Raw genomic sequence first — 26,993 nt, forward strand, 5'->3', positions numbered from 1 at the left:
CTAGTTGTGTGTACCTAATACTAATGGAGCGCATGCGCATGCGCGCGCGCATGCGCGTCTGCGCAAGGGCGCACACGCACACACACATACCAGCCTGTGCTATGTTCAACACAAAGCCAGATGAAATTCATTAATGCTTTCTCATGACCACCTTTCCACCTCCCTCATGAGCTTTCCTCTGCTTTACCTGCCCAGACTTCTCGGAGGGTATTTCCGTTGCAAGTGGGAAATTCACGTCGGGGGATGGAGGACAAAGGAGCTGCACACGGGCTACAGGTTTTGACTCTCCGCTGGTTCATCTGTGTGCCCCGATTTCACCCTCTCTGACCTGAATCAGATGAAATCCTTTGAGCTTTCTGAGAAAAAGTTGCTGCCCTGGTAAACAGCATTAGAGTAATTCTCTCCTCCCTGGCCAAGCCGAGAGGTTTCCTCATAGTTTACTTTCTAGGCCTTACTCTTGCAAAGTGGAGTCCTTTGTTAGGGTTAGAATTTCCCATAAACCCGCTGGATAATTTGTTTTTGTTTGCCCTCTTTGAAATACTACACAAAGCAATCTCTGTAAAGGGCAACGCTGTCCCTGAAGGCTGAGAAAGGTCCCTGGGACAGCGTCTCAAAGTTGCTCTTTTCAGGCAGAGCCAGCTGAGTAACCTTATCTCAGGTGGCTGCTTTTCAAGGTGCCCAATTCAGGAGCTTTCCCTCTGGGAGCAGCGTTTGCCCCAGGGGATCACGTGCTTTGGAGTGAGGGGCAAAACTGGGAAAATCCCAGGTCCCAGGACGATAGGGTCTGTTCAGGAGAATCTGGGGGAACAGAACGCACCCCATAGACCATGCCCTTCACAACCCCCACCCCCAGCCACCAGCCCCTCCCCAGCGCCGGTGGAGATCAGCACTCGGCATCAGGACAGAGACCAGATTAAGAGAGAAGGTTAGGAGGAAGCAGGGAACCCAGGAAAGGAGGCAGGCGAGATTGCGAAGGCACCTGCAGGGCTCTGAGTCAAGGGCTGTCAGTCACTTGGGCTCAGGCTGCTTGGCTCCTGAATAACCCAGCCCTTTCCCGGGGCCGGGACAGGGATTGCTACATGCCAGCTTACCTGGGGAAAATCCAGAGCCTCACTTTGGTCCCTTCCGGTAATTGACACGACAGGGCGCCCTGAAGGGGGAGGGGAGAGCTCCCTCCATAAATGGTCCCACCCCTGGGCAAGGTGGCTCACTCAGGCAGGCAGCGACTGGGGAGTGTGCACCTGCCACCAGTCGAGCTAAGCCAGACTGCGAGACGAGGCGGAGCAAGCTGAGGGAGTGAGTCAACCATGGACAAGTTGAAGTGCCCGAGCTTCTTCAAGTGCAGAGGGAAGGAGGTAGGGGTCTGGAAACTGTGGGAAGGGTGGGGGGCCTGGGAAGGGAGGCCGTCTCAGGTTTTGCCTTCTGTGGCTGTTCCCGGTTCTCCACCTTTCTCTTCAATTGCCTTCAAGTGTGCCTGAGATGTCCCTATAGGGTAGAGGGAAAAGAGAACAACTCTTACCGAGGTAACCAGAAGACTTAGGATCAGTCATCTCAACCTTTGACTTGGGTATGCCCACACAATCCTGGTTTTTGTCCCTCACCAGACTGTGTCCATATGCTGGAGGGAAATGAGAAAATGCATTGTCCTTATTTGACCCGAGGAAACATCCATACCCCAGAGCAGCTGACAGGTTGGGAGGGAACCCCTTCCCTCTGAGGTGGAGAGAGAGCTACTCCACCTGGTGGGACAGGGGAATTTGTCTCTGAATATTATTCTGTGGCTTCCAGCCAGGGATAGGGAGAGAAGTTAAATTTACCTTAACTCGCTACATCCCAAACTATCGGCCTATAGGAAAAGGAGTCTATAAAATCTTTGTTTGTTTTAGTAGAAGCTATATTGGTGCCTTTTTCTCAAAGATCTCCTGCAAGATCAAGAGTGTTGATTTTACCTAATTCATTTTTAAGACTTCTTTATCTGAAGCCTTATCTGTCCACCTTCGTTTGTCCTTCATGCTGGGTACCACATGTAACCATCCAAAATTTGGATGATCTCACCCAAAGAAGTAGTAATTATAGCCATCTAAAGAGGTTTTCAGTTTTGGTTTTGTTTTGTATTGTTTTGTTTTTCATTTCAAGGGGTAAATGTTGTAAAGTAAAAACAGCCATTAGCAGAAATCTCCTCAACCTTTGGAAAGTGTTTCTCTCAGCTAAGGCTTTTGGGTTCATTCTCCCCCTGCACACACACCCCATCTATGTTTGTGTGCACACCCACATGTGTGTGTAAAATTACATTTCTGTGGATTTTTAATAGCAGACAAACTCTTGATATTTTCTCTTTCCCAGAAAGTGACGGCTTCATCTGAGAATTTCCACGTTGGTGAAAATGATGAAAATCAGGACCGTGGTAACTGGTCCAAAAAATCGGATTATCTTCTATCTATGGTTGGATATGCAGTGGGATTGGGAAATGTATGGAGATTCCCCTACTTGACCTACAACAATGGCGGAGGTATTCTCCACCCCCAACTTCTTTCCCTTCCAGTTAAAATCATGTGCTGTGTGGCTCTGAGGCTGTTTAAGAACTGAGGGAAGGTGCATGACAGTTTGGGTCATTAGACTATGAGTTGCTAGGTAAATTAGGAAGCTGGCTTTGCAAAAATCCTCAGGCATAAACTTGATAAAAGTTGTACATTTAACACTTCTGCATCTTGGGTTTAGGATCCAATGTAGTCTTCCATTATGACTTGCTTTTCTTCATTTATACATGTTCCTGTGATAATCTTTTCAGACTCAAGTTGTGTTTGGCTTAATTTAAGACTGAATCTAAGCAAGAGGCTGGGGATTTTCATTCTGATTTGAAGCTCAGATATACCGGTGGTTTAAGTAGAGTAAGGCATTGCATTTTGGAAATACAAATGTGGAAGAAGCTGATAAAAAAGTAAAGGTTTAGTATTTTAAGCTGCAATGTTCAGTTACATGTATTCCAAATTGGATTGACCATGTACGTAAAGGATCCTTCTAGAATGTGCAACAGACTTTAGTTCAAGACTAGGTGGTCAATTTCTGCAAAATGATACTGTTTATAGCTCAGAGATCATTAAGGAAGACTCAATTAGAACAAGGAGAAAAAAAATAACTCTGAGGTGACACACAAAGGGAAACAAAATGAACTGCCCAATTCTCTAGTAGTGTCGAAACAACTTTTCACTTACACCATATTTTATTTACTCGTAATTACAGGTTCTATTAGAAGTGTAGAGGTGACATGCCCTTAGATTTCATAATTGGGAACCAGTGAAACTGTGCCACTATAATTATTTTCCTTGGTATAATAGGATTTTCTGTAGTGATGTTTCAATCTTGTAGTCCTTGTTAATTGGTTGCCTTAGAACATTCATACTGGCCTGTGGAGACTTAAGAGAGAAGCTCTGTTTATCAAACACTTTAAGTGTTGGTGGCAATAAATTCCCCTCTCTGGAGCCTACATCGTTTAGTCATGGGTTGGGTCTAAGTTTGAACTGGAAAAATGAGTTAGGAATCCCAGGCCTGTAGGTGTCTAAGTCCTAAGGTCTCCTGTAGTGAAGAACATTCAGACTCCTTTCCAGCCTCTAGTATTCAGGTTCAGAAAAACCACAGGTTCAGAAAAACCACAGGTTCAGAAATTTCCTGTGACTTTTCATCATACATCAATCCGGTGGTGGCCATATACTTCTGGTAACTATATTAAACTAGGTTTAATAGAGAAATTGAAATGTAGCCCCCGTTCCCCAAATGCTATTATTTATTGTATGCTATTATCTCTCTCACCTTTTCCTCTAAAAATTAATATCTCACATCAATTCTCAGTTTTTTTAAAGATCGTATCATTTGGGCAATGCGTAATCTAGCTCTTTTGATCGCTTCTTTCTCTGCTGTCCAAATGGAGGAGAGGAACACAAAATTCAGATTTGCCACATGTCAATAGATCAGTTTTTTAAATATGCTTAGGTTTGGATAACTATGGCTAAAATCTGGAATCATTTTTATCTATAGATTTTTTTATTAGTTTATGAAAGAGAAGCATCAAACAACCACAGGGTCTGAGACAGAAGTATCAACAATTTGGGACCAGGGTATTATATTAGCAGTTTACCAATTATGGCTGATAATAAAAACAATAAATAATGGGTAAATAGCTATATATACCACTCAGGAAAATAATCCTTTTTTTTAAACACACACACACACACAACTATTTATAATGGGCTAGTAACATTTCCCTTACTGTTATAGACAGGGATAATCTGTATTACTTTTCTTCATATTTATCATTGCTAAGACTAAAACTTCTATTAGTCATAGCAATGATGGTATGTACATTGCAACATCTATAAAGACATATTTGTCTTTATGTTCTAGTGACTAGGGACTTGTACATAACAAGTATTTTATTGTCTCATTATTTTTAATGGAATATATTTTGAGGGTTGGGAAAAATGTAATTCCCAGGTATGATGTTATGATATCATAATATGAAAAATACATGAGGACAACAGTGCCACGTAGGTCAATGACATATGTAATCCAAAGCCCATTTTTAATCTATTGATCCCATTTTCTTATTAAACTTTGTTAAGACTTGTCGAATACTTGATCAATAAATTTAATATTCTGTCCCTGCTTCTACCTACAATCTGGCTAAAGTTCGAATGAGCAATTTATTATATCTCAAAAGTGGGTGGAAGAAAAAGTAAAGTAATAAAATTTTTAAAACATCAAAAAGGGATCTGGATAATCTAAATGCAGGAACATTGGTCCTTGCTTTTAAAACGAAAGTTAACTTTTTGATAGAGAGAGAGAGAGAACGAGTGTGCACGTGCTGATGCAGGGGAGGGGCAGAGGGAGAGAGAGTGAGAGAATCGTGAGCAGACTCCGTGCAGAGTGTGGTCCCGACGCTGATCCCACAACCCCGACCGAGATCATGACCTGAGCCGAAATCAAGAGTCAGACACCAAACCAACTGAGCCACCCAGGCGCCCCAGAAAGTTAACTTTGAATGCATCTCCAAACTTCAGAATCTTTCAACAAAGCCAGGAAATTTCTTACTAACATTGAGGAAAGACCCTTATGATGACTATTTGGAGAAGAATCCACTTAGCCGCAGCAATAACTTTCGCTCTGAACCATCACATTTAGCATTTGCACCCAAAGTCTTACAAAAACAGACTATTATTCGGAGAGGATAAAGGAGGGAAACAAACTTTGAACACATACTCTGTGCCTGCCATTTTGCCAAGTGTTTTCACAGAGGCTCTAGAGCTGAACCCTTACCACAGACTGAAGAGCTGACCTCGCTCTCCCCATTTAGGAGGAACCCAAGGTCCAGAGAGGTTAGGTAAATTGCCCCAGGTCACATAACTAGTAAATGGTGGAGTCAGGATAGAAACCTAGGTGTATCTGACTCCAAAGTCTGTGATCATTCACCGCCTATGGATTCCTTTTTTACATGCTATTTTTTAAATAACCACAGCAACCTCTTTAGGTAATACTAGAATCCCATTTCACAGATGAGGAAACTGAGGTTTCAAGAAGCAACTACTTTCTCACAGAAACTAGTAAATCTGGGGCCTAAACCTAGGCCTCTGACTCCACTATATTAGAATGCTTTCAAAATGTTAGGCTGGTTATCAACGTGCCGTCGACGTTTGGGAACCTAATAGCCCTTTGGTTCTGTTTTGCATTGTCTAGGTGCCTTCTTGATACCTTATGCAATCATGCTGGCCCTGGCTGGTTTACCTCTGTTCTTCCTGGAGTGTTCATTGGGACAATTTGCTAGCTTAGGTCCAGTTTCAGTTTGGAGGATTCTCCCATTATTTCAAGGTTGGTATTCAAATGTTTTTCTTACTGTGCCTATCGGTCTCTCAGTGTCTATAACTGTCCTCACTGGGGGGGTGGCAAAATGTTTCGTATTTGGACCTGGTAAAGGCAAAGTAGCAGATGTTGTTTTTCTGAATGTTTGCTGGAGAAATGAAAGACCAAATGCTAATCTGTATTTCTTTTTCTCTCGGGCTGAAGATACAGAAAGTGTTAGGAAGGATACCAGAGGGCGTTGTAAGGGTGTCGTTACTGTCCTACATTCACCTTTTATAGTCCCAGGGCACACAGTTATAGTCCAGCTGTGTGTTCACTTTGTGGCTCTGGCTTTTTTTCCTCCTTCATGTCCAGTCTTTTATCTTCTTGCTTTTGTGTATCTTTTAAAATGCCTCATTCAGAAAAGTTAAAGAGCAGGTCACCATGTTTTCTGGGCTATTCCCTAATTGAAGAGGACACTGGTGAAGTTTTTCAAAGTGCCTTGATTGTTATTAAACATCAAAAAGTCTTCCTGTCTGAAGATTAGATATCATTTTGGTGTGAGCTAGTGGCTGCCAACTATTTGTAAAGTCTTCAACACAACATCAAAAATAAATTGAGGGACGCCTGGGTGGCTCAGTTGGTTGGACAGCTGCCTTCGGCTCAGGTCATGATCCCAGTGTCCTGGGATCGAGTCCCACATCGGGCTCCTTGCTCGGCGGGGAGCCTGCTTCTCTCTCTGCCTCTGCCTGCCACTCTGTCTGCCTGTGCTCTCTCTCTCTCTGACAAATAAATAAACAAAATCTTAAAAAAAATAAATTGAGAGTGAGGTGAATAGAACATTGTGCGGCAATATTAAGGAAGCCACCTCAAAAGTGAGCCTTGAGCACACGGGTTGTACTCAGTATGCTAAACTGCATCTTGAAACAACAACATTCAAGAAACTTCGCAAATTTAAATTCAGATTGTTACTGAATTATTGACTTTTCTTTACACGTGCTTGTAGAAATCGTGTACATTAACTCCAAGCCTTTGTCTTCTACTTGCCAAAATACTGGTTTATAGAGGAAGATGTAATTAGTGGTCAGTGGGTCAATAGGATACAAGCTTTGAATAGTGTTTGCTTGTTTTTAACAACAGGACCCAGTCTGACAAGAACTTTCAAACATAATAAGAGAGTAATGGCCATGGGCGATTACTTGAACTTGATGGATCCCTACAGGTCTTCTGCCCTTGATCTTAATACCATTTTCTAGTTAATTAAAAAAATGGTTTCAGAAAGCCAGTCATCAAAATAATTTTAAATTTGGGAAAAAACTATTTAGACAGTGGTCCTTCCTCCCCACTCCCCTACCCCCAGCCGAAAAAAAGAAAAGATGCTGCTTGAACCTGCTTTCTCATTTTCAAATAGATTTTGTGGAAATTGAGATGCAGCTTTTTTATGAATTAGCAAAATAAATTGCACTTGTTTGTTTTTTATTTCAATTGTTCTCTTTTCCAGGTGTGGGAATTACGATGGTCCTGATATCCATTTTTGTGACAATCTATTACAATGTCATAATTGCCTATAGTCTTTACTACATGTTTGCTTCTTTCCAAAGTGAACTACCATGGAAAAATTGCTCATATTGGGCAGACGAGAACTGTAGCAGGTCGCCTATAGGTAAACGTCATTTATTTATTTAAAAATGTTGTGAACAGAGAATCATTCTATCTTTAAGGGTTACATGATTTTCCAACCAATTTAGGGGCAATTTAAAGTGAGCCACAGGTGGGGTGCCTGGCTGGCTCAGTCGGTCGGGAGAGCATGCAACTCTTAATCTCGGGGTTGTGAGTTTGAGCCACATGTTGGGTGTAGAGATCAGTTAAAAATCAAAGCTTAAAGTGAGCCGTGGGTTATTGATGAAAGCAGGATAAAGCATGGATAACTTTGAAAATCGATTAATGCAATATGTTAATTTCTGAGGGCCACTGGTAAAGCCAAGCCATTCTTAAGAGTAGTCAGGAGAGGAGGAAGAAAGTGGGAACGTGGTAGACATAAGCGCTATCCATGATAGTGCTATTGTGTTTCAGGAGCCCGCGAGTGTCATCCACATCTTGAATGGCTGATCTTTGGAATTACATAGTATTGATATTGTAGACTGTTACCACTGGGATTGCCTATGTATACCAGAGAATAAAGTAATAAAGTTTTAAGACTTCTTAGGAATTTAAAGGTGTCATTTATCTACAGAGGTTAAATAAGTCCACATACTAAAAATTCCTTAGAGCACTAAGTCCCGTCCGAAATGATTGTTACTTATAGCGGTTATTACTATACATATTATCACAGTTTAAAAGGGCAGATATTTACTCTTTCCAGCTTAGTAGCAGAGATTTAAGATGCTGAATGTGCATGGGTTATTCCACTTGTAAGACTTCTCTTCTGCCCTCACCAAGTAACAATCTAAATGGCTTAATAATTTTATCATTAAAACTTTCATTCAGGAGGGGTGCCTGGGTGGCTCAGTCTGTTGAGCAGCCGACTCTTGGTTTGGGCTCGGGTCGTGATCTCAGGGTCCTGGGATCCAGCCCTGCATCATATTCCACACTCAGTGAGGGGTCTGCTTCTCTCTCTCTCTTCCACGCTGCCCCTCCACTCACATGCTCTCTCTTTCTCTAAAATGATAAATAAATCTTTAAATGAACACTTTTTTCCCCCGAAAAGTACTTGTCTAAAACTAAGTATGTGTCTGTGTGTGTATTTTTTTTTATAATATTTAGTTACTCATTGTAATGTCAGTACAATTCTGGGGGAGATCATCCAAGTGAATAAAAGCTGGGCAGACTTCAACAATTTAAACTGCATCAATGAAAGTGAAATTTATCAGCCGGGACAGCTTCCCAGTGAACAATATTGGAAGTAAGTATGCTAGATGATCTACTTCTTAAACAAGTGTTGTTTAAAAGTTTTTGGAAATAACAATGAAATATGGATCAGCTCGTTCCTTACCTAATATAAGTAGAAAAAAAGGGGAATCAGAGCAAACTACACTTGATAGAACTCAAATGCTTACCTAGCCTGTGTGGGTAGTGGTAACTTGCAAGATCAGCTTCTAGTCAACCAATTGTCGTTTATAAATTGTTTATCAAATGAGCGCAATACTGTCAGAAATGATTTGTTTGGTGCTTATCACGCATAAGTTAGGGCATTGCTCTGAAGAAAAGAATACTCAAATTTTAGAATATAATGAGCAAATTCAAATAATAAACTGTTGGGTGATGAGTAATATTGGGGGAAAATTGTTATTTAAAGCTGCAATCTGGGGCGCCTGGGTGGCTCAGTGGTTAAGCCTTTGGCTCAGGTCATGATCTCAGGGTCCTGGGATCAAGTCCCGCATTGGGCTCTTTGCTCAGCAGGGTGCCTGCTTTCCCCCTCTCTCTCTCTGCCTGCCTCTCTGCCTACTTGGGATCTCTCTCTCTGTCAAATAAAATCTTTTTAAAAAAGAAAAAATAAAGCTGCAATTCTTCATTATCCATTTTGTTTATAATTGTCATTACATGAAAAAGTGGACATTCGGGCTTATATTTATCTGTATTAACTTCAGTTGATCGCTTCTACTCTCCTGACTTATACCTACCCCTTACTTTTACCAAACTACCTTGATTATTTCTGCAATGAGGCCTTACTCATCTAAACGTTCATGCTCTGTGGAACCATTTTAAAATTTGGATTTTAAAATATTTTATTTGTTTGACAGAGATCACAAGTAGACAGAGAGGCAGGCAGAGAGAGAGGAGGAAGCAGGCTCCCTGCGGAGCAGAGAGCCCAATGCGGGGCTTGATCCCAGGACCCTGGGTTCATGACCTGAGCTGAAGGCAGAGGATTTAACCCACTGAGCCACCCAGGCACCCCTAAAATTTGGATTTTAAAATGTTCCCAAACATCAAGCTAAGAACTGAAATCCTAGATTCATGCACGTTCCTAATAGAAATCATTGATTTTTACAGAAAGTCTTTGAAAAAGGCATAAAAATTGGGATCACTTAGGTTTGATGCTAACTACAAGAATGACGAATGATTTAATTTTAGATATTTTCTTCATCTTTTTACCTTGAGAAAAGTACTGTAACAAATAAAAGAAATAATCTGATGTAAGGTTATTATTTTATTTTTATATTAAAGAGCTTTGAAATACTAGGGGGTGAATCATAGTTAAAGGAATTAGTAGATCTTTTATTCTAGGGTTTGGAATTCTGGATTGGCTACAGTTAACCATAAAGTTCAGAGCCTAGCTTTTCATTGAACTGCTTTCGCCCCTCTTACAATAGCATCAATAAAAGGCTCACATGGGGGGCACATGGGTGGCTCAGTCAGTTAAGTGACTGTTTTGGGCTCAGGTCATGATGCTGGAGTCCCAGGATTGAGCCCTGCGTCAGGCTCCCTGCTCAGTGGGGAGTCTGCTTCTCCCTCTGACCCCTCCCTGTTCTTGTGCTCTCTCTCTCACCCTCTCTTTCTCTCAAATAAATAAATAAAATCTTTAAAAAAAAATAAAAGGTTCACATAAAATTGATGTATTAATAAGATAGAATACTCCTGAAACATCTCCTGATAGATACTACAAACTTCAATGTATGAAGACAAGCGATTCTATGTTTTTTTTTTTTAATATTTTATTTATTTGACAGAGAGAGAGGTCACAAGTAGGCAGAGAGACAGGCAGAGAGAGAGGGAGAAACAGGCTCCCCACTTGAGCAGAAAGCCCGACGCGGGGCTCGATCCCAGGACCGTGAGATCATGACCTGAGCCAAAGGCAGAGGCTTAAACCACTGAGCCACCCAGGCGCCCTGATTCTATGTTCATAAAAAGGGCTTGTGTATTTTCAGTAAGGTGGCACTCCGGCGGTCAAGTGGAATGGATGAGACTGGAGAAATTGTGTGGTATTTAGCACTTTGTCTTCTTCTGGCTTGGCTCATAGTTGGAGCAGCGCTATTTAAAGGAATCAAGTCTTCTGGCAAGGTAATTTGGAAAACACATTAGGTAGTGATGTAGCTCTTTTCCAATTTCATTGCAGTTCAATGTCAAGCATAATCAAATGCATGTTTTTTTCTGTAATGGGAACATTCGAATGTGTAAAAAGCTTTCTAAGTAGGCAGCCTAGCTGTAAGAAAATACATAAGATCTCTGCTCCTGGTAGAAACACAACGAAACAAGCAAAAACTAGTACCAGGATCGTGCAATTATAGCTGACCCTTGAACAACGTGGGGGTGAGGGGTGCCAACCCCCCTGCAGCTGAAAGTCCAGCTATAACTTTTGACTCCCCACAATGACCAGAAGCCTTAATGATAACCTAAAGTCAATTAACACCTATTTTAGTATGTGTATGTGTATATATATATATATATATATATATATAATCACCTGCCTTATTCTTATAAGAAAGTAAGCTAGAGAAAAGGCAATGTTATGAAGAAAATCATAGAACACACATTTACAGTACTGTATTTACTGAGAAAAAAATCCTCGTCTACGTGGACCCACACAGTTCAAGCCTGTGTTGTTCAGGAGTCCCCTGTACTTACAGAAGTTGGACTCCGCTAGCTAATACAGCATTCAGAGTGTCTATTTTAAAATTGTGTCACCTATTATATAAATAAGCATCTTGGATGGAATTATATATTGCAGTGTTTGATTTGGCAAGTCTAGATTCTCGTTATGTAGGGTTAGTGTCAGGATTCCTTCAATGAGAGAGGAAAGAAAAAATCAAACATGCAGTCATTCTCTTTAAGCTGGCCAGAACTGACTCAGAACCCTCATTTCAGTGAAAAGTCCTCTTCTGAAAAACCTGTTTCCCCCCTTTACTGCTTTATTTTTTAAACTTTCCTGAGAACATCATGGCAATTTCAGGGAACAACATGAAATTTTCTCCAAGAACAGTTGTACGGTACCCAGAAACGTGAATATTTATGTGTAACTACTAGACTGAAATCTCCTTAAAGACAAAAGGCTGGAGTAACTATGGCTACTATCTTTGTATTCTGGATATAATATCTAGCGCGTTCAGTTAATGCTAAATTATGGAGACACTCTGTTTAGATCAGAGAAATACAGTGAGCCTCACAAAATCAGTGGAAACTTTCCAAAATAAGGTTTCAGTTGCACATTTTTGAAACCTGTGGTTCCTTTTTGATGTTAATATTGAAATAATCCATTAAAGGCCATGTGCCTAGGCGATTAATTTTTATTGGTCTCTGGATGACTTTAAATTGTCTCCTTGGGCATATTATCAAACGTAGGACATCTATGGATCAAAGAAATTGTCCACATTAATGAAAAGCCGGCCTCAAGGGCAGTCTGCTCATCTGGAACCGTGTGTTATCCAGGATCCAAGTACACTGCAATGTGTGTTATCAAACTCTTAATGGTAGCTCTAAGGATAATAGTATCAAGTGTTTGGTATTCACTTTAATCAACTTTCATGGGATTTGGACATCTACTAGGAGATTATGTTCCTCCTCCTTGGGGACTGAATATATACTATCGCAGGTATAAAATCATCTCCATTCCCACCTCCATGCAGTAATTTGCCAAGAAGTGATATTCAGTCCCTTCAGACATTTATAAAGACACATTTAGGAAAGCACTCTACCTCAATTCCGAGTTACCACTGCTGATGTACTGTGTATTTACAACGCGAACTCAGGAAATATTGCTTCATACATCAGAGTGTTTTGAAAAGGGATCATCAGAGAGTGGGGAGAAGAGAAAGAGAAAATGATGCCAGTTTGGGTAATGGTATCACCAGGTTTATTGAGAACCTATGAAATCTTTAATACTTTATTCTACTAATGTTAACTGGTTAATGACTTTGTTCATACACAACTATATAATGGGCCTTACAAGTTTAACTTACTCACCTCTGGTTGTTTTTCTTGGTAGGTGGTATATTTCACAGCCATTTTCCCCTATGTTGTCCTGCTCATCCTTCTAATCCGAGGGGCGACTCTGGAGGGTGCGTCGAAAGGCATTTCATACTATATTGGAGCACAGTCAAATTTTACAAAACTTAGGGAAGCCGAGGTAAGACTTCATTTGGATTTCAAATGATCTGAGGAGGTAAACCGTAAATCCGACACTGAAAATCTTTGGTCGCATATGAGTGTCATCATGCTGTGGTTGGCAAAAGAATAATGCAGTTAAATGTATTCGTGTTTCTGTCCACAGAAAGTCTGGTGGAGCCATTTAACATGATACTAGTGCTTTACTTTTAGAAGTGAGATAATTATTTTTGGCAGTAAGGTTTTAAAAGTCATATTATTCAGGGGTGCCTGGGTTCTTAGTGGGTTAAAGCCTCTGCCTTCAGCTCAGGTCATTGATCCCAGGGTGGAATCAATCCTCGCATCGGGCTCTCTGCTCAGCAGGGAGCCTGCTTCCTCCTCTCTCTCTCTGCCTGCTTCTCTGCCTACTTGAGATCTCTGTCTGTCAAATAAATAAATAAAATCTTAAAATAAAAAAAGTCATATTATTCATATAACTGATTCTATTTGACCAAAAGCATTTGAGGCGTATTTATCTGACAAAGCCCCTTTCATGTTGGGATACTGACCTACAAGTTGATGACTAGGATGGTGAGACTTCTTGGATAAACTCAGAGATCTCAAGATTATAGGTGAAAGTCCAATGGTCTAAGACATATTTTCATTGTCTTCCAAAGTTAATATCCCCAAATTAAGATCAAAGTGTCCTTAATGGGTTAGGAAGTTAAACCACAACTTTGAAATGAATGAAGCATTCCATAAATGACAGTGTTATTTGCCATGAATATGAATTGGGTAACCCTCTTTTAACTTTAGTCGATCGCCAGATAATGGCTGTGTATATCAGAGATACATAAATTCTTTTACACTTTTGACTGCAGAGACCGTATAGATTAAGTGTACTCTATATAGGATGGTTCTATTCACACAGTCCAAGAATGGTTTCACTTTGTCAGTAATCACATCACATTCTTGGCACACATTAAGCTTCTGGCCAACTAAAACACCAGGTCTTATGCTGAAGTCAAGGAACACTATGTTACTATTATTTTCTTAACTAGTAGTGCTATCCAAAATGGATATTGATTCTTTGAGGAACTGGTGCTAATTTCCAGCAATTTGCCTTTTTCTAAATACTTACAATCTGGATATTTATTTTTTTAAAGATTTTATTTATTTAGAGGGCGATCCTGCAGGGGGAGGAGCAGAGTGAGAGAGAGAATCTCAAGCTGACTCCACATTCAGCAGGAAGCCTGACCCTGGGCTTGATCTCATGACTCTGAGATCATCACTTGAGCCAAAATCAAGAGTCCAGGGCTTAACCCACTGAGCCACCCAGGCACCCCAGAATCTGGATATCTAATTATTTGTTGTAGAATTTTTCTGGTAATCAGTTTTTAGTCATGGCAATGCATCCTTTACTTTTTTTTGAAAACTTATTTTCAAAAAATTGGTTTCCTGTACCCAAATAATTTTCACTCAGTAATTAACCACAACAGCCTTAAATTATTTTAGAACTAAGAACTTTTATTATTTTAGTCTTGGAGATTAATGTAGTTTGATGTGTCCACAGGCCATTTATTTATTTCTTCATTTATCTTGGGCCTCACATCTTTTAACCTTGTTTGTTAATATCTTCCCAACTTGAAGACCGTTTTTGATGATGAATAAGAAACAAATAAAATGGAAGCTGGGATTCATCCTCTTCTCTCTGTTAGGTTGTTAAATAAGATAAAATATTAATTAATGCACTTACAAAATGGTATACTGTTATATAAATACGAGCACACAGTGATTTCAATTATTACTGTTATATTATGCCCTACTATTATTAATTCAACATTTTCCCCAGAAATGGACCCTCCATTTTCTTTAAACTTCTTAACTTTGGGCACAGATGAAATGCCCTTTTGATAGTCTTTAAGTGACTATTCCAAGCCTCAGATCACCTGAGCTTTATAGTTCCTGAAAATTTTATATGATTATTTTAAATTGGTCTGTTTCAATGTCTCTGTTACCTTTAAAATATCAGACCTACACCTAAAGTTCCCTTGAAAACGTACAATTTAATCCTCCCTCCTCTTCACCCTGATACAAACAGTACTTCCCTATTCCTTCTTTGGGTTTGCTGGTAATGAGATTTTTTTCCTAGATCTTTTTTAATTTCTCACAACCCATATTCTGAGCATGGGATCATAAATATATACTTTTTCCTTTTCTTTGAATATCTGAACTTTTCAGTGATTATTTTACTAATGCCTTCATTTTACAGTGATGACATTGACACCCAGAAAGATTCACGTGTAGTTAAGTTTACACAGCCAGTTTGTGCATCTTGAATTAAGATTTTTTAATCTCTAAATTAGTAATTTTGTATATAGCTATGAGATTGAGAGATGTGGAGATTAGAACTATGTTTGGAGTTTTGCTTCACTTTATTTGCCACCTTGGTACACATCTTGGTCTGCAGTAGCATTTTGATAGAACCCAGACCTGCTACATCAATTTCCAGCTCCCCCTAACTCACATATGAATACAAAATGTATCAAGTAAAAGCAGCTGAGAGATCAACATAAGCACGTTGTTCATCTCTTAATATGTGCCTAAGAAATAAGAGCATTTTCTTTGTAATGATTTTGTTATAAGTGAAATTACATCTATCTATCTCTTCTTCCCATCCATCCATCCATCCATCGGTCCATCCACTTTGCTTTCTACTGGCTGCCTGCCAGTATAAAGCAATTATAATGCAATAATAATCTAATATCAAGCTGTATTCTGAAGACCTAGTAAATTTTACTCTCTCACAACTTATATTTCTATTGAAATTAGAAATAGATTACATACCTTTCCAGGGGTAAATTATAGTTTTTAATTTCCATAAAAGAAATTAAGTATCATTTTATGATCATTTTCCATAATAATAGCTACCATTGAGCATGCTAATTGCTTTGCATATGCTATCTTATTCAATTCTCACATCATTCTTAGTACACATATCATCACCATCATCATCTTCATCATCTCCATTTCACAGAAGACCAAACAGGCTTAAAAATGTTAGATAAATTGATAAATGAAACAAGATGGGATCGGGAGGGAGACAAACCATAAGTGACTCTTAATCTCACAAAACAAACTGAGGGTTGCTGGGGGGAGGGGGTTGGGAGAGGGGGGGGGTTATGGACATTGGGGAGGGTATGTGCTATGGTGAGTGCTGTGAAGTGCGTAAACCTGGCGATTCACAGACCTGTACCCCTGGGGATAAAAGTACATTGTATGTTTATAAAAAAATTAAAAAATTAAATTAAAAAAATGTTAGATAAATTGAAGTCAAGGAGAGTAAGTCATTCTTTTTGACTCCAGAGTTAGAGCTCTTTGTCGCCATGTTATATTGCCTGCTTTTCACTGAGCAGTCCTGTTTTTCAATGGACTAAAAAACAAACAAAAAAATAACAGTTTTGCCCAAATCTTTGGCTATCTATTTGAAATCTACACAATTACGTTTTTTCTTTTGTATTGTTATATCTACAGAATTTCACCGTTAATATGGATTTGCTTAGATTAGTTTCTAAGATTATTGTCCTTTAGCAAAGATACAGGAGGGGTAAATTGTAAAAGGCAAACTAGTAAAAGGCTCGGATTAGATGGAGTGAGTGAGAGGCCGCTTAAAGAGTTGAGGCCGGTTCTGGCTCCGTGAGGCTCTAATCCAACAAACAGAATGAGGGAACTAGTGATCTAAATATATCATCATTCTTCAAAAATTATCTAGTATTGTCCTTGTTAAGAATGGATATGTATCTCTCATCTCTAAATTGGTATGAAGAGTCAATAGAATTTTAAGCAGATTGACAGCACAGTTTTCCTTGGATCTCGAGAATGGATTGTAAAATTTATGTGGAAGAGAAAAAGGGAAAAAAAGGTGTTTCTGAAGAAGGAAGACTTGTCCTACCAGATATGAAACGATATTATAATGCTATAGGAATTAAAATAATGTGGTGTTAGTGTATAGACTTATCGGCCAGTGGAACAGTAGTCTCAGAAATAGATTCATGAACATTTGGAACTTGCTATGTGGCAGAAGTGGCAATGCAGATCAATGGGGAAAGGATGGACTATCTACTTCAGATAACTGACATCCAAGTGATATAATTGGTAGTATCAATTATCCATAGACAATTGATACTCCATTTAGAAAAGAAAATGAATTGGGCTTTCCACTTTAATATGTACTGTATCAATTTTCAGGTTAATTGAAGATAATATGAACAAAGCTTTAAATCTTTTAGAAGAAAATGTAGGACAGATCTATGATCTTTGGCTAAAGCTGTCTTTTTAAGTCAGAGAAATCAAGGACAATACATTAAAGCAAAGATGGGCACCTTTAGTTACGTTAAAACAACGATAAAATCTTTGGCTCATCAAAGGTCACAATGTTAAGAGGCAAATAGAGTAAGCCACAAATTAGGAGGAAAAATAACATATATAACAGACAAAGGATTAGAACCCAGCATACATAAAGAATTTTTAGAGATCAAAGAAGGCAAATAACCCACACAAAAAATTGGCAAAAGACGTGAGCAGGAATTTTACAAAGAAAAAAAAATCCTGTGGAATATAAAGACATAAAAACATACTAAACCTTATAAGTAATTAGGGTAATGAAAACTCTCATTTGACAGCCACCAGATTGGAGAATATTAAAAATTCTGACCAATATTGGCAAGAATGTGAAGGAATGGGAGCTCTCACACCTAGCTGGTGAGAGTCCAAAGCAGTAGAATAATGTGGCAATATTTCATGAAAGAGAAGATGCGTATACTCTTTGACATCATCACAGTTCCTCAACTCGGTATGAGGAGACACGCACGGGAATACTTAAAGCTACATCATTTTTAATAGCAGAATATCGAGCCACCTCAACGTTCCTCAACAGGATAGAGGATGATCTGTGGTATATACAGTGGGGCAACACGGCGGTGAAAAAAATGTTCAGAACTACATATATTTAGCTAAACCACATGAATTTGTCTATTTTTTCAGTTTTGACCCCAAATTGAAATTTCATACGGCTCAAACTGATAAGGAGTAAGGCTCATACAATACTGAAAGAAAAGAGGCAAGGTGTATAGGTTTACATGCATGAAGAAAACTTTTCTATCAACTCCAGAACATGAAAAGCTAAATACCATATTGTTTGGGGTTTACATGTTTCTAGGGTAAAAATCTAAAGGAAAAGGAGGAAACGAGAAACCCAAAAGTCAGGATAGCGGTTAGCACTGGAGGGGGAAGGGTGATCCATCTGACCAGAAGGGGGCACTGGGAGGCTTCCAAAGACTGGTAACATGTCATTTTTTAAGCTGAGCAGTGGGTTTGGGTTTTTTTGGTGCTTATTTCATTGTTATTCATATTTATTCATTTGTATATATGAGGTCTTTTGTAGAAGTAAAAAATTTAAAGTGTATGTGTTTAAAGATGAAATTATCTTCTCTTATAGGTTTGGAAGGATGCTGCCACTCAAATATTTTACTCCCTTTCAGTGGCTTGGGGTGGCTTAGTCGCTCTATCATCTTATAATAAGTTCAATAACAACTGCTTCTCAGATGCTATTGTAGTTTGTTTGACAAACTGCCTCACTAGTGTGTTCGCTGGATTTGCTATTTTTTCTATATTGGGACACATGGCTCATATATCTGGAAAGGAAGTCTCTCAGGTCGTAAAATCAGGTATGTGGTGCTATACATTAATAACTTGGATTAATTTGGTGTAGCTCATTTAAGAAACACTAATATAACTTATGGCAATTTGCTTAAAGCACTCAAGCAAGGTTTAGGGTGTTGCATTTTCTTTCTCATTTCCTCTTATATAATTTGATTATTTTAATGATGCAATAATTTTTAGATGGTCGGAGAAAGCAGGGCTTTATTAGGGAACAACTGTTTAAGAAGATAATTTTCTGAATTTTGTGTAGTCCTTAATATGAATTGCTTGCTGTACAAGTGTCAGGCATCATGGATCCCTTTACATGTGTTACCTTCATTTAATTAATGTATGTATGTATGTATATATATGTGTGTGTATTCACATATCTATGACTGCATGAGAGCATATGTGTGAGTGTGTGTGTGTGTGTATTCCCCATGTACAAGTGCAGCCTTGGGTCTGAATTTTTAAAACACATTAATATCATATAGATAGAAACCCAGGTAACTTTGAATGTCCAGCTGTGTTCAGCTTTAAAGGAATCTGAATAATGAACTTCCTAACTTTAAAGACGTTAGCTAGGGATGCTTAATTATCTGGCTAAGATTCTTAGGAAAAGAATTCTGGTGTTCTTAGTAGTAGGAAACCCTCATTAAATTTTTTTCAAGGGCAGTATCATTTGATGGCAGAATGTTAGGACTAGATAAGTTAGTGTCCAGCATGTCTTGCAGATTAAATCATTGGAAGTGACAGAGCCTAGGCTGAAGCTCATTCTTCTGACTCCTAGGTCGGTCCTCTGGGAGTCGGGAGAAACTTAAAATACTTAAAAAAACAAAGTATCACATAATATGATTGAAAAAAGAATTAAAACACCTCTAACAATAATGTACATGAACTAGAAAATAAGATTCAACTTCTAGTTTTGTTACATATAATTTTGTAAGTGTCCATATATGAATTAAAATGGCACTATGGCTAGTGATTCTGGGTGAACATTTGGAGAGACAGCTGAAGACTAAAAAGGTAGTTCCGTAAGCATAGCTTTCTTGATAGTGTGATTCTCTTAAAATTTCTAGGCTTAATTTAGGTTTCTGGAGTTTAAGACAGTTGTTCCTCTTTATGAGTCTCTAAAAAAATGAAATAGGTGAAGCAAAATCATTGAAATAGTTAAGATTTCTTATGTGAGCAATGTACCATTTACAAACCTCATCTCACTAGCTTAGTTCACATCACATGCTCACATTATCACTTCGTTGAACAATCAAGTCAAATATTTTAAAAAGTGCAAGTGAAATAGTTGCCCGAGAATGTGTATCATGGATTGTGTCGCCAAATTAAAATGTAATTTTTCTAGTATCTTATTTGGAAAATGTTCAAATGTGTGAGCTTTTTGGCAACTAATTTAAATGAAGTGTCATACATTTTTCTTAGGTTTTGATTTGGCATTCATTGCTTATCCAGAAGCTCTAGCCCAACTCCCAGGGGGGCCATTTTGGTCCATATTATTTTTCTTCATGCTTTTGACTTTGGGTCTCGACTCTCAGTTTGCATCCATTGGTAAGTAATGCTCCTGGTGTTACCATATCCCTCTTCTATTTTACTCATGTTTCCTCAACTTAAAAACATCCTTTTCTTACCCTTGTTGTCCCCATTAGCTTTTACTCTTAGAATCTGAAAATTCTTTTAAACTCGATTTTAAATACAGAAAAGTACAAGGTACTCATGCAATAGATACCCCAAAGAAACATTTATTAATATTTTATATTTGCCTCAGAAATGAAATTGAAGTCCCCTCTGTTTCTCTCCCTAATATGATTGACATTTCTTCCTTCCTAGAAGCAACTCTCACCATGGCTTATGTGTGTTATCCAGTCCATGTCTGTATCCGTTATATATGTATCCATAAATGACATATAAATGTTCTCACATAAATGTGAAGTTTCATAACACACATATCATTCTAACCATTTTTTACATGTATTGTGAATCTGTGTTGATATATACTCATATAGATCGAGCTAATTCGTAGTCTTTTGCCATAATTATGGGCATTTGGGTCATTTCCAATTCTGACAAATGACACATGCTACTGCAATGATTGTTTTTGCATGTGGCTCTATGTACACATAGGGATTTTCCCCATGGTACACACCTAGATGTTCCAAAACATTATTCATCAGATCAGTCTTGCATAACACACTTTAATAATTGACTATGATACAGTATAAAGTCTGGCCTCCTCCAGTTGACTTTCAAAGCCTTGGAAATTTCAAGCTTGTATCTTAATCCTCTCATCCCCACATCCTTCTGTTTTCAGCCAGTACTCTGTTTCATGAACATATTTATTTCTTAAATCTAGAAGGCCTTTCTGTTTCCATGCCATTTATTCAAATATTCACCTTTTCAAAAAGTTCTCCCAGAATTCTTCCTTTCCCATAACCCTCTTTCAAACTATGTCAGCCTTCAGGGATCTGTGACCTTGTAGTTACTACCAAAACTTTGTAAAACAGACTAAAAACAACAAAGAAAGAGAGCAGCATTTGGTTTTTATCTGAACCAACAACTGGTGACCGCCAAGAGAAAGAACTCTATGGATTTTTAAAAGCAAGGGGTAGGCACTGGGTGTGATAGGCAACTGATGAATCACTGAATTCTTCCTCTGAAACTAGTTAATTGAATTTAAATAAAATAAAATTTAAAAATAAATACATAAAGCACTTCATTTAGGGGAAAACAAACAAACAAACAAACAAAAGGAATAGGACCCAGAGTATATTTCAGCATATATTTGTAAATTTGATTAATAGAAGTTGAATTCTTTGATTAAAATTTTTGGCAAATGAGTTGACCTATGACATGTCATTTCTTTTTCCCCTTCTGAAGAAACAATTACGACAACAATTCAAGATTTATTTCCCAAAGTGATGAAGAAAATGAGAGTTCCTATAACTTTGGGTTGCTGCTTGGTTTTGTTTCTCCTTGGTCTCGTCTGTGTTACTCAGGTATTACTACAGTATTTTTTCATAGACAAATCGTTAGTTGCAACATACTTTATAATCTAAATGAGGAAAGCAAAGGTTCAACAGGATGTTAGAGACAAGTCCAAGTCTGACTCAGCTCAGGGTTTTCTGAGTTCTTCCCAGAGCCCAGTTCTGAGTTCTAGCCCAGAGTTCTTCCCCATTGTAGTACAATTTCGAGAGCTACGTATACTGTGAGGAGGGCAGGAGACCCAATAATGGACAATTTCCCCAATTACAATAAAGTTAGAGACTTCAAACACATACTGTATTTTTTGACAACTACCACACAGCATACAGACGCTGCATATCATTTTGGCCAACTATTCTCAATGCTTTTTTTCCCAGTGACTCAGTATAGGATGAAAAGTGCATCCTTTTTGAGATATTTAAAGCCACATTTGTGTTTATGTTTGAGTTTACGTTTGAAAATACTCCTTTTTCACGTCTTAGCACAGGTGAAACCAAGAAGCACATGTTAAGATCAAATGAATAGATTTGATATAAAGACTTCATCAGTCATAGAAATAATTAAAAATATACTTAGATGTAATTTTTTTTTTTTTGTAGGCTGGAATTTACTGGGTGCATCTGATTGACCACTTCTGCGCTGGATGGGGCATTTTGATTGCGGCTATACTGGAAATAGTAGGGATCATCTGGATTTATGGTACATAGTAACTACAGAATTATCTACACATCTTATTAAAATAATTTAGTGTGATTATTTTCATTATGTTTATTAAAATCACAAGGTAGAATATTACTGGAAAAATTGATTAGGAATAAAATGTAGTTAAAGGTATATACTTCATTGCTATAGTATAAGAAAATGTTTAGACAGAAAGATAATTCGGGGCCACAATGATTAATGGAGGAAAACATGAGCAAGAACTGAATGCATTCTTTTTTTTTCTTTTTGTCTAAGGCGGGAACAGATTTATTGAAGATATAGAAATGATGATTGGAGCAAAAAGGTGGATATTCTGGCTATGGTGGAGAGCTTGCTGGTTTGTCATTACACCTCTTCTTCTGATTGTAAGTATTAATATACCATGAATTTGGTACCAATGATATGTATATATTTGAACATTTCTAAGATAAACTTGAATAACTCAGATTGAAGACTATAGCAATGAAGTATATACCTTTAACTACATTTTATTCCTAATCAATTTTTCCAGGATCAGAAATTATTGACTTCCAACTTCTGCTTTATCTCTGAAGGTTGCCTCAGTTAAAACGCCTTTGGAGTATTGTTTTTGAGGCTATAGGTTTAAACACTTACCATTTGAGAAAATGAACAAGCTCCTATAGACTTAAAGGTCTTATGTACTTAAAAATTATCAGTAGAATAAATAAAAATAAATCATTTGCCTGCTGTTCCCTAAAAACTATGCTGAGTTATCTGCAATGCTCCTAACTTCTCTGCTAAGGCCCAGACTCGGCCTTCAAGGCCTGTGATCTAAATATACTAATTGCTAAGAAACACTCACATTTTAATGCATTATTTTTTTCCTTGTGGGAGGGATTTGCTACCTGAAATTACTAAAAGAAACTCACCCCTGTCAATAGAGGCGATAGTTTATGTTAAATTCAACAATTGGTGCTATTTAGGAACTGAGGGAGAGAGACCTGGCATATAGACATGATATCATTAAATAACAGTTCAGGGCAGTCAATAACAAAATAAACACTTAGAAGGATGCAGAATTACTGCAGTGGTGGAGGTGCGGGAGTCACAAAGCTTCATAGAGGATGTGTTTTGGTTCTCATTGTCTCCATGCTTCAAAGCTTTTCCCAGGAAAGGACATTAAATAATTTGATCCAGAATTTGCTTCACACCTGAAGTATTATTGTTGTTTTAGAGGGTGTTAAGTTTTATTTTCTCTCACATTTTTTAAGGTCAGTTTCAAGCAGGGAGCAGTTTGGGACTGGAAGTACTGAATTAAAATATTTTGGATGCTCCATATTCTAACTAAATGATTTAGACAGTGGTACTAAAGATTGTTTTCCTCTTCTGACAATTCTCCATAATAAAATAAACCCTTTATCAATTAAGAAGCTGTCACTAGACTTTTTAGCCAGCTAGTTTTTATTGACTATATAGCTTTGACAACTGGATTTAATTTCAAATGTAAAAGTATTAAATATTAAATGATATACATTATCATCTATTTTGTATAAAAGGATGTGAAGTCATAGGTACTCCAGTATCCCTCATCCATTCTCTTGTAGCTATGTAAAAAAATTATGATAACTGGGAAATACATCTAAATTACTGTAATTAAGTAGAATTAATCTATTTAAAAATTAAACTCGAATACCTATTTGAAAAAATTCTTACATTCCATTTCCTCACTTTTAGTAAAACCTAGACAGTTAAGTAATTTAGAGAAACTACTAGGTGACTCTGGTTCTTGTTTACTTTCTTTTGTTTGCTTTACAGATTTCTAAATAATTAGTTTTAATGCTGCAACATGTCTAGTAGGTTTCTTTTTTAGAGATTTTATTATTTATTTGACAGACAGAGATCACAAGTAGGCAGAGAGGCAGACAGAGTGGAGGGGGGGGAAGCAGGCTCCCTGCTGAGCAGAGCACCCGTTGTGGGGCTCCATCCCAGGACCCTGAGATCATGACCTGAGCCGAAGGCAGAGGCTTTAACCCACTGAGCCACCCAGGTGCCCCACTAATAGGTTTTTTTTAAAGATATTTGTTTTGTTTTGTTTTGTTTTTGCCTTGGCTTATGAGTTTTTTCCTTGTTAAGATTCAGATTTCACTGTTTTACCCAAACACACCCTGAGTTTGTTTTTCTCTCAAAGAGAGGCTGGAAGTGAAGTGTCCTTTAGCAAATATGCACCAGTAGAGTGTGAATGTGTCTGTGTTTTGGGTGTAGAGTAAGGGGTGCTCTGTGCAGTGCGAAATAATAGAAACATCTACTAAGCAAGGTGCCAAGCATTTTCAGTAAAGGGTACTTCATGTTTTCCTTGAATTTATATGCTGGCTAGCTTATAGCATAGAATAAAAGCTTACTGTTATAAGTGAAAGTTAAAAGTTCAGTTGTGGAAATTGTTCAGATATTATTTCATTTTTAATCTGAAATATTTCATGTTAAAGTAGTTTATTGAAAAACATGTTGGACCAGTATTTCTATCTTTTATAAATATATGGAGGAGCTCATTTTGGAAGAATCTATTCAAAGCCAAATACAAGTTTTTTAGATCAGTTCATTTAGTATTATCTTCTGGCTAGTTACTGGATTATCTTAGTTGCTTGACTATATCTCCATTTTAATTGCTTTTGATAGACTATTTCTAAGGAATGGGATCAAATTCCTAATCATTAGTGCAACTGAAATCATTAGGGCAACAAAGTCTAATCTTCAGCATTGTCTCTTCATATTTTACTTTCACAGGCAATTTTGATCTGGTCACTGGTGAAATTTCATAGGCCTGAGTATGCCAAAATTCTGTACCCTGACTGGGCAGTTGCTCTAGGCTGGTGTATGATTATTTTCTGCATTATTTGGATTCCAATTATGGCTGTCGTAAAAATAATTCAAGCTGAAGGAAATCTCTTTCAAGTAAGCACATTTATATTGTTTATACTTTATAGAAAGCACTTATCAAAATGAAGATTACTCATATGGTGGTAATATGGATTATGAACATTTAGACAACTTCTACACCTGATACAATCATCTGATTACCATGTGCATAGCGTAGCTTTACGCCACGTATCTATTTGCGTGTCTCATACTAGACTCTAGGCTCCTTCAGGGAGAGTCTTTCATTGCTTGCTGCTATATCCTCAGGCACTATGAGAGTGCTTAGCATGTAGAAGTTATATTTATACTTGTACTGAGTTGTCCCTGAAGATGGTGCAAAGCAAATGAACATTTTGCTTTATAATCTTCAAATACATTGTCTGGTTATAATACATGTCCTCATAGTGTGTTTAGACTGGAAAAAACCTGGTAAATTATTTCAAACCCAGTCTAGACCCCGAGTGATCCTTCTTGCATGGAGGTGTAGGCAGATGGAGTTTATTATGACATCTCAATAGGACAATGACAAGGAAAAACTCTCAGGAGTCAGATTTTTAGATAATTTCCCAAGCCCACCCTGATCAACTGTTTGACCCTGGCGCTCCCTTTGTTTGGTTCTTGAAACCTCCCAAATATACACTTGTTTAAATACTCACCTAACCCTCCCTCTAGGGGCAGGAGAGAAACGTCAGACAATTCAGTGAAAATACGTGGACTGATTCCGTTGTTTAAAGGGGCTCATATACTTTCTCTTAAAATCATTTAAACATTCATCAGTTATTTTGGTTTCGTTGTTAGTGTAATTCCAGTAACGGTTAAATTTGGGTATTTTTTTTTAGTATACTCTATTAAGAATTCTGATGATCACTTTTTTTTTAACCTTTCTATGGTTCCTATTTCATTTTGGTTAGCAAAGAAACTTAATAATATGGTTTGGTATTTGCTTGTTTACAGATTGTAACACTTATGGTCTGAAACAAGTTTTTTTTTTTCTTTTTAGCGCATTGTAAACTGCTGCAGACCAGCTTCTAACTGGGGCCCATACCTGGAACGACATCGTGGGGAGAGATATAAAGATATGGTAGATCCTAAAAAAGAGACTGACCATGAAATACCTACAGTTAGTGGTAGCAGAAAACCAGAATGAAATCCAATTTTTAAAAATATGTGGTCATACAATGTGATTATTTTAAAATAGAGGAAAATTTTATTTATTTTTATGTTAACTTAGTAGAAAAATGTATATACTATGCTTATGATAGTATAAGCTTTCTCCCCCCTTTAAGCAGGAATGTAATATAATGTGAATCTACTAATATTTAACAATGTGATTATTATATTTCTTTTTAGATTATCTATCTGTATAACACACATATAGCTGTCTCTGTGTCACAGTAACACTTTTGTAAATATTACCTTATTTTTCTAACATACTGAAGACTTTATTTTGAGCCAGTTATTTAGAAAATTGTTATATTTTCTATTATACAAGTTATAAAATACGATTTGCTTATATTTTCTTAGTATACAATCTTACTTTTCCATAAAGCTGGGGAAAATAAACCAGTATATTTAAAAGAAAGTGTTAAAATTGAAGGCCTCATTTAACTAGAAATGCTATACATATATGAAAAAATGTACTGTATATATGAGCACTGTAGTTTTATTCCAAATATATCTAAAATTTTTTACTTTTATTCCAAATATATCTAAAATTTTGCTGTATTTATGGGTCTCCTTTTCTATGTGAACTTAGTGGTTATTGTTCTTTACTTACAAATAGTGAAATAAGACGGAAAAATAAGAATTCTATGGCCAGTAAATGATAAATCTACCAAATGGAATCCTGGAGCTTTGAGTACTTCTTGCCCCAAATAATG

General features: G+C 37.6%; 1 protein-coding gene across 1 annotated transcript; it reads left to right on the forward strand.

The window, feature by feature from the left end:
* Positions 1 to 1,237: 1,237 nt before the first annotated feature.
* SLC6A14 (solute carrier family 6 member 14) lies at positions 1,238 to 26,993 on the forward strand. Its single transcript, XM_045995573.1, has 14 exons — positions 1,238 to 1,355; positions 2,344 to 2,509; positions 5,728 to 5,859; positions 7,331 to 7,492; positions 8,593 to 8,731; positions 10,695 to 10,827; positions 12,749 to 12,889; positions 18,344 to 18,572; positions 19,981 to 20,106; positions 21,433 to 21,551; positions 22,137 to 22,236; positions 22,495 to 22,604; positions 24,982 to 25,149; positions 26,114 to 26,993. Exons 1-14 carry the CDS (start codon positions 1,308 to 1,310, stop codon positions 26,258 to 26,260), a joined length of 1,920 nt encoding a protein of 639 aa, XP_045851529.1. The 5' UTR covers positions 1,238 to 1,307; the 3' UTR covers positions 26,261 to 26,993.

Source organism: Meles meles, chromosome X, assembly GCF_922984935.1.
Source record: "Meles meles chromosome X, mMelMel3.1 paternal haplotype, whole genome shotgun sequence".
Taxonomy (NCBI): domain Eukaryota; kingdom Metazoa; phylum Chordata; class Mammalia; order Carnivora; family Mustelidae; genus Meles; species Meles meles.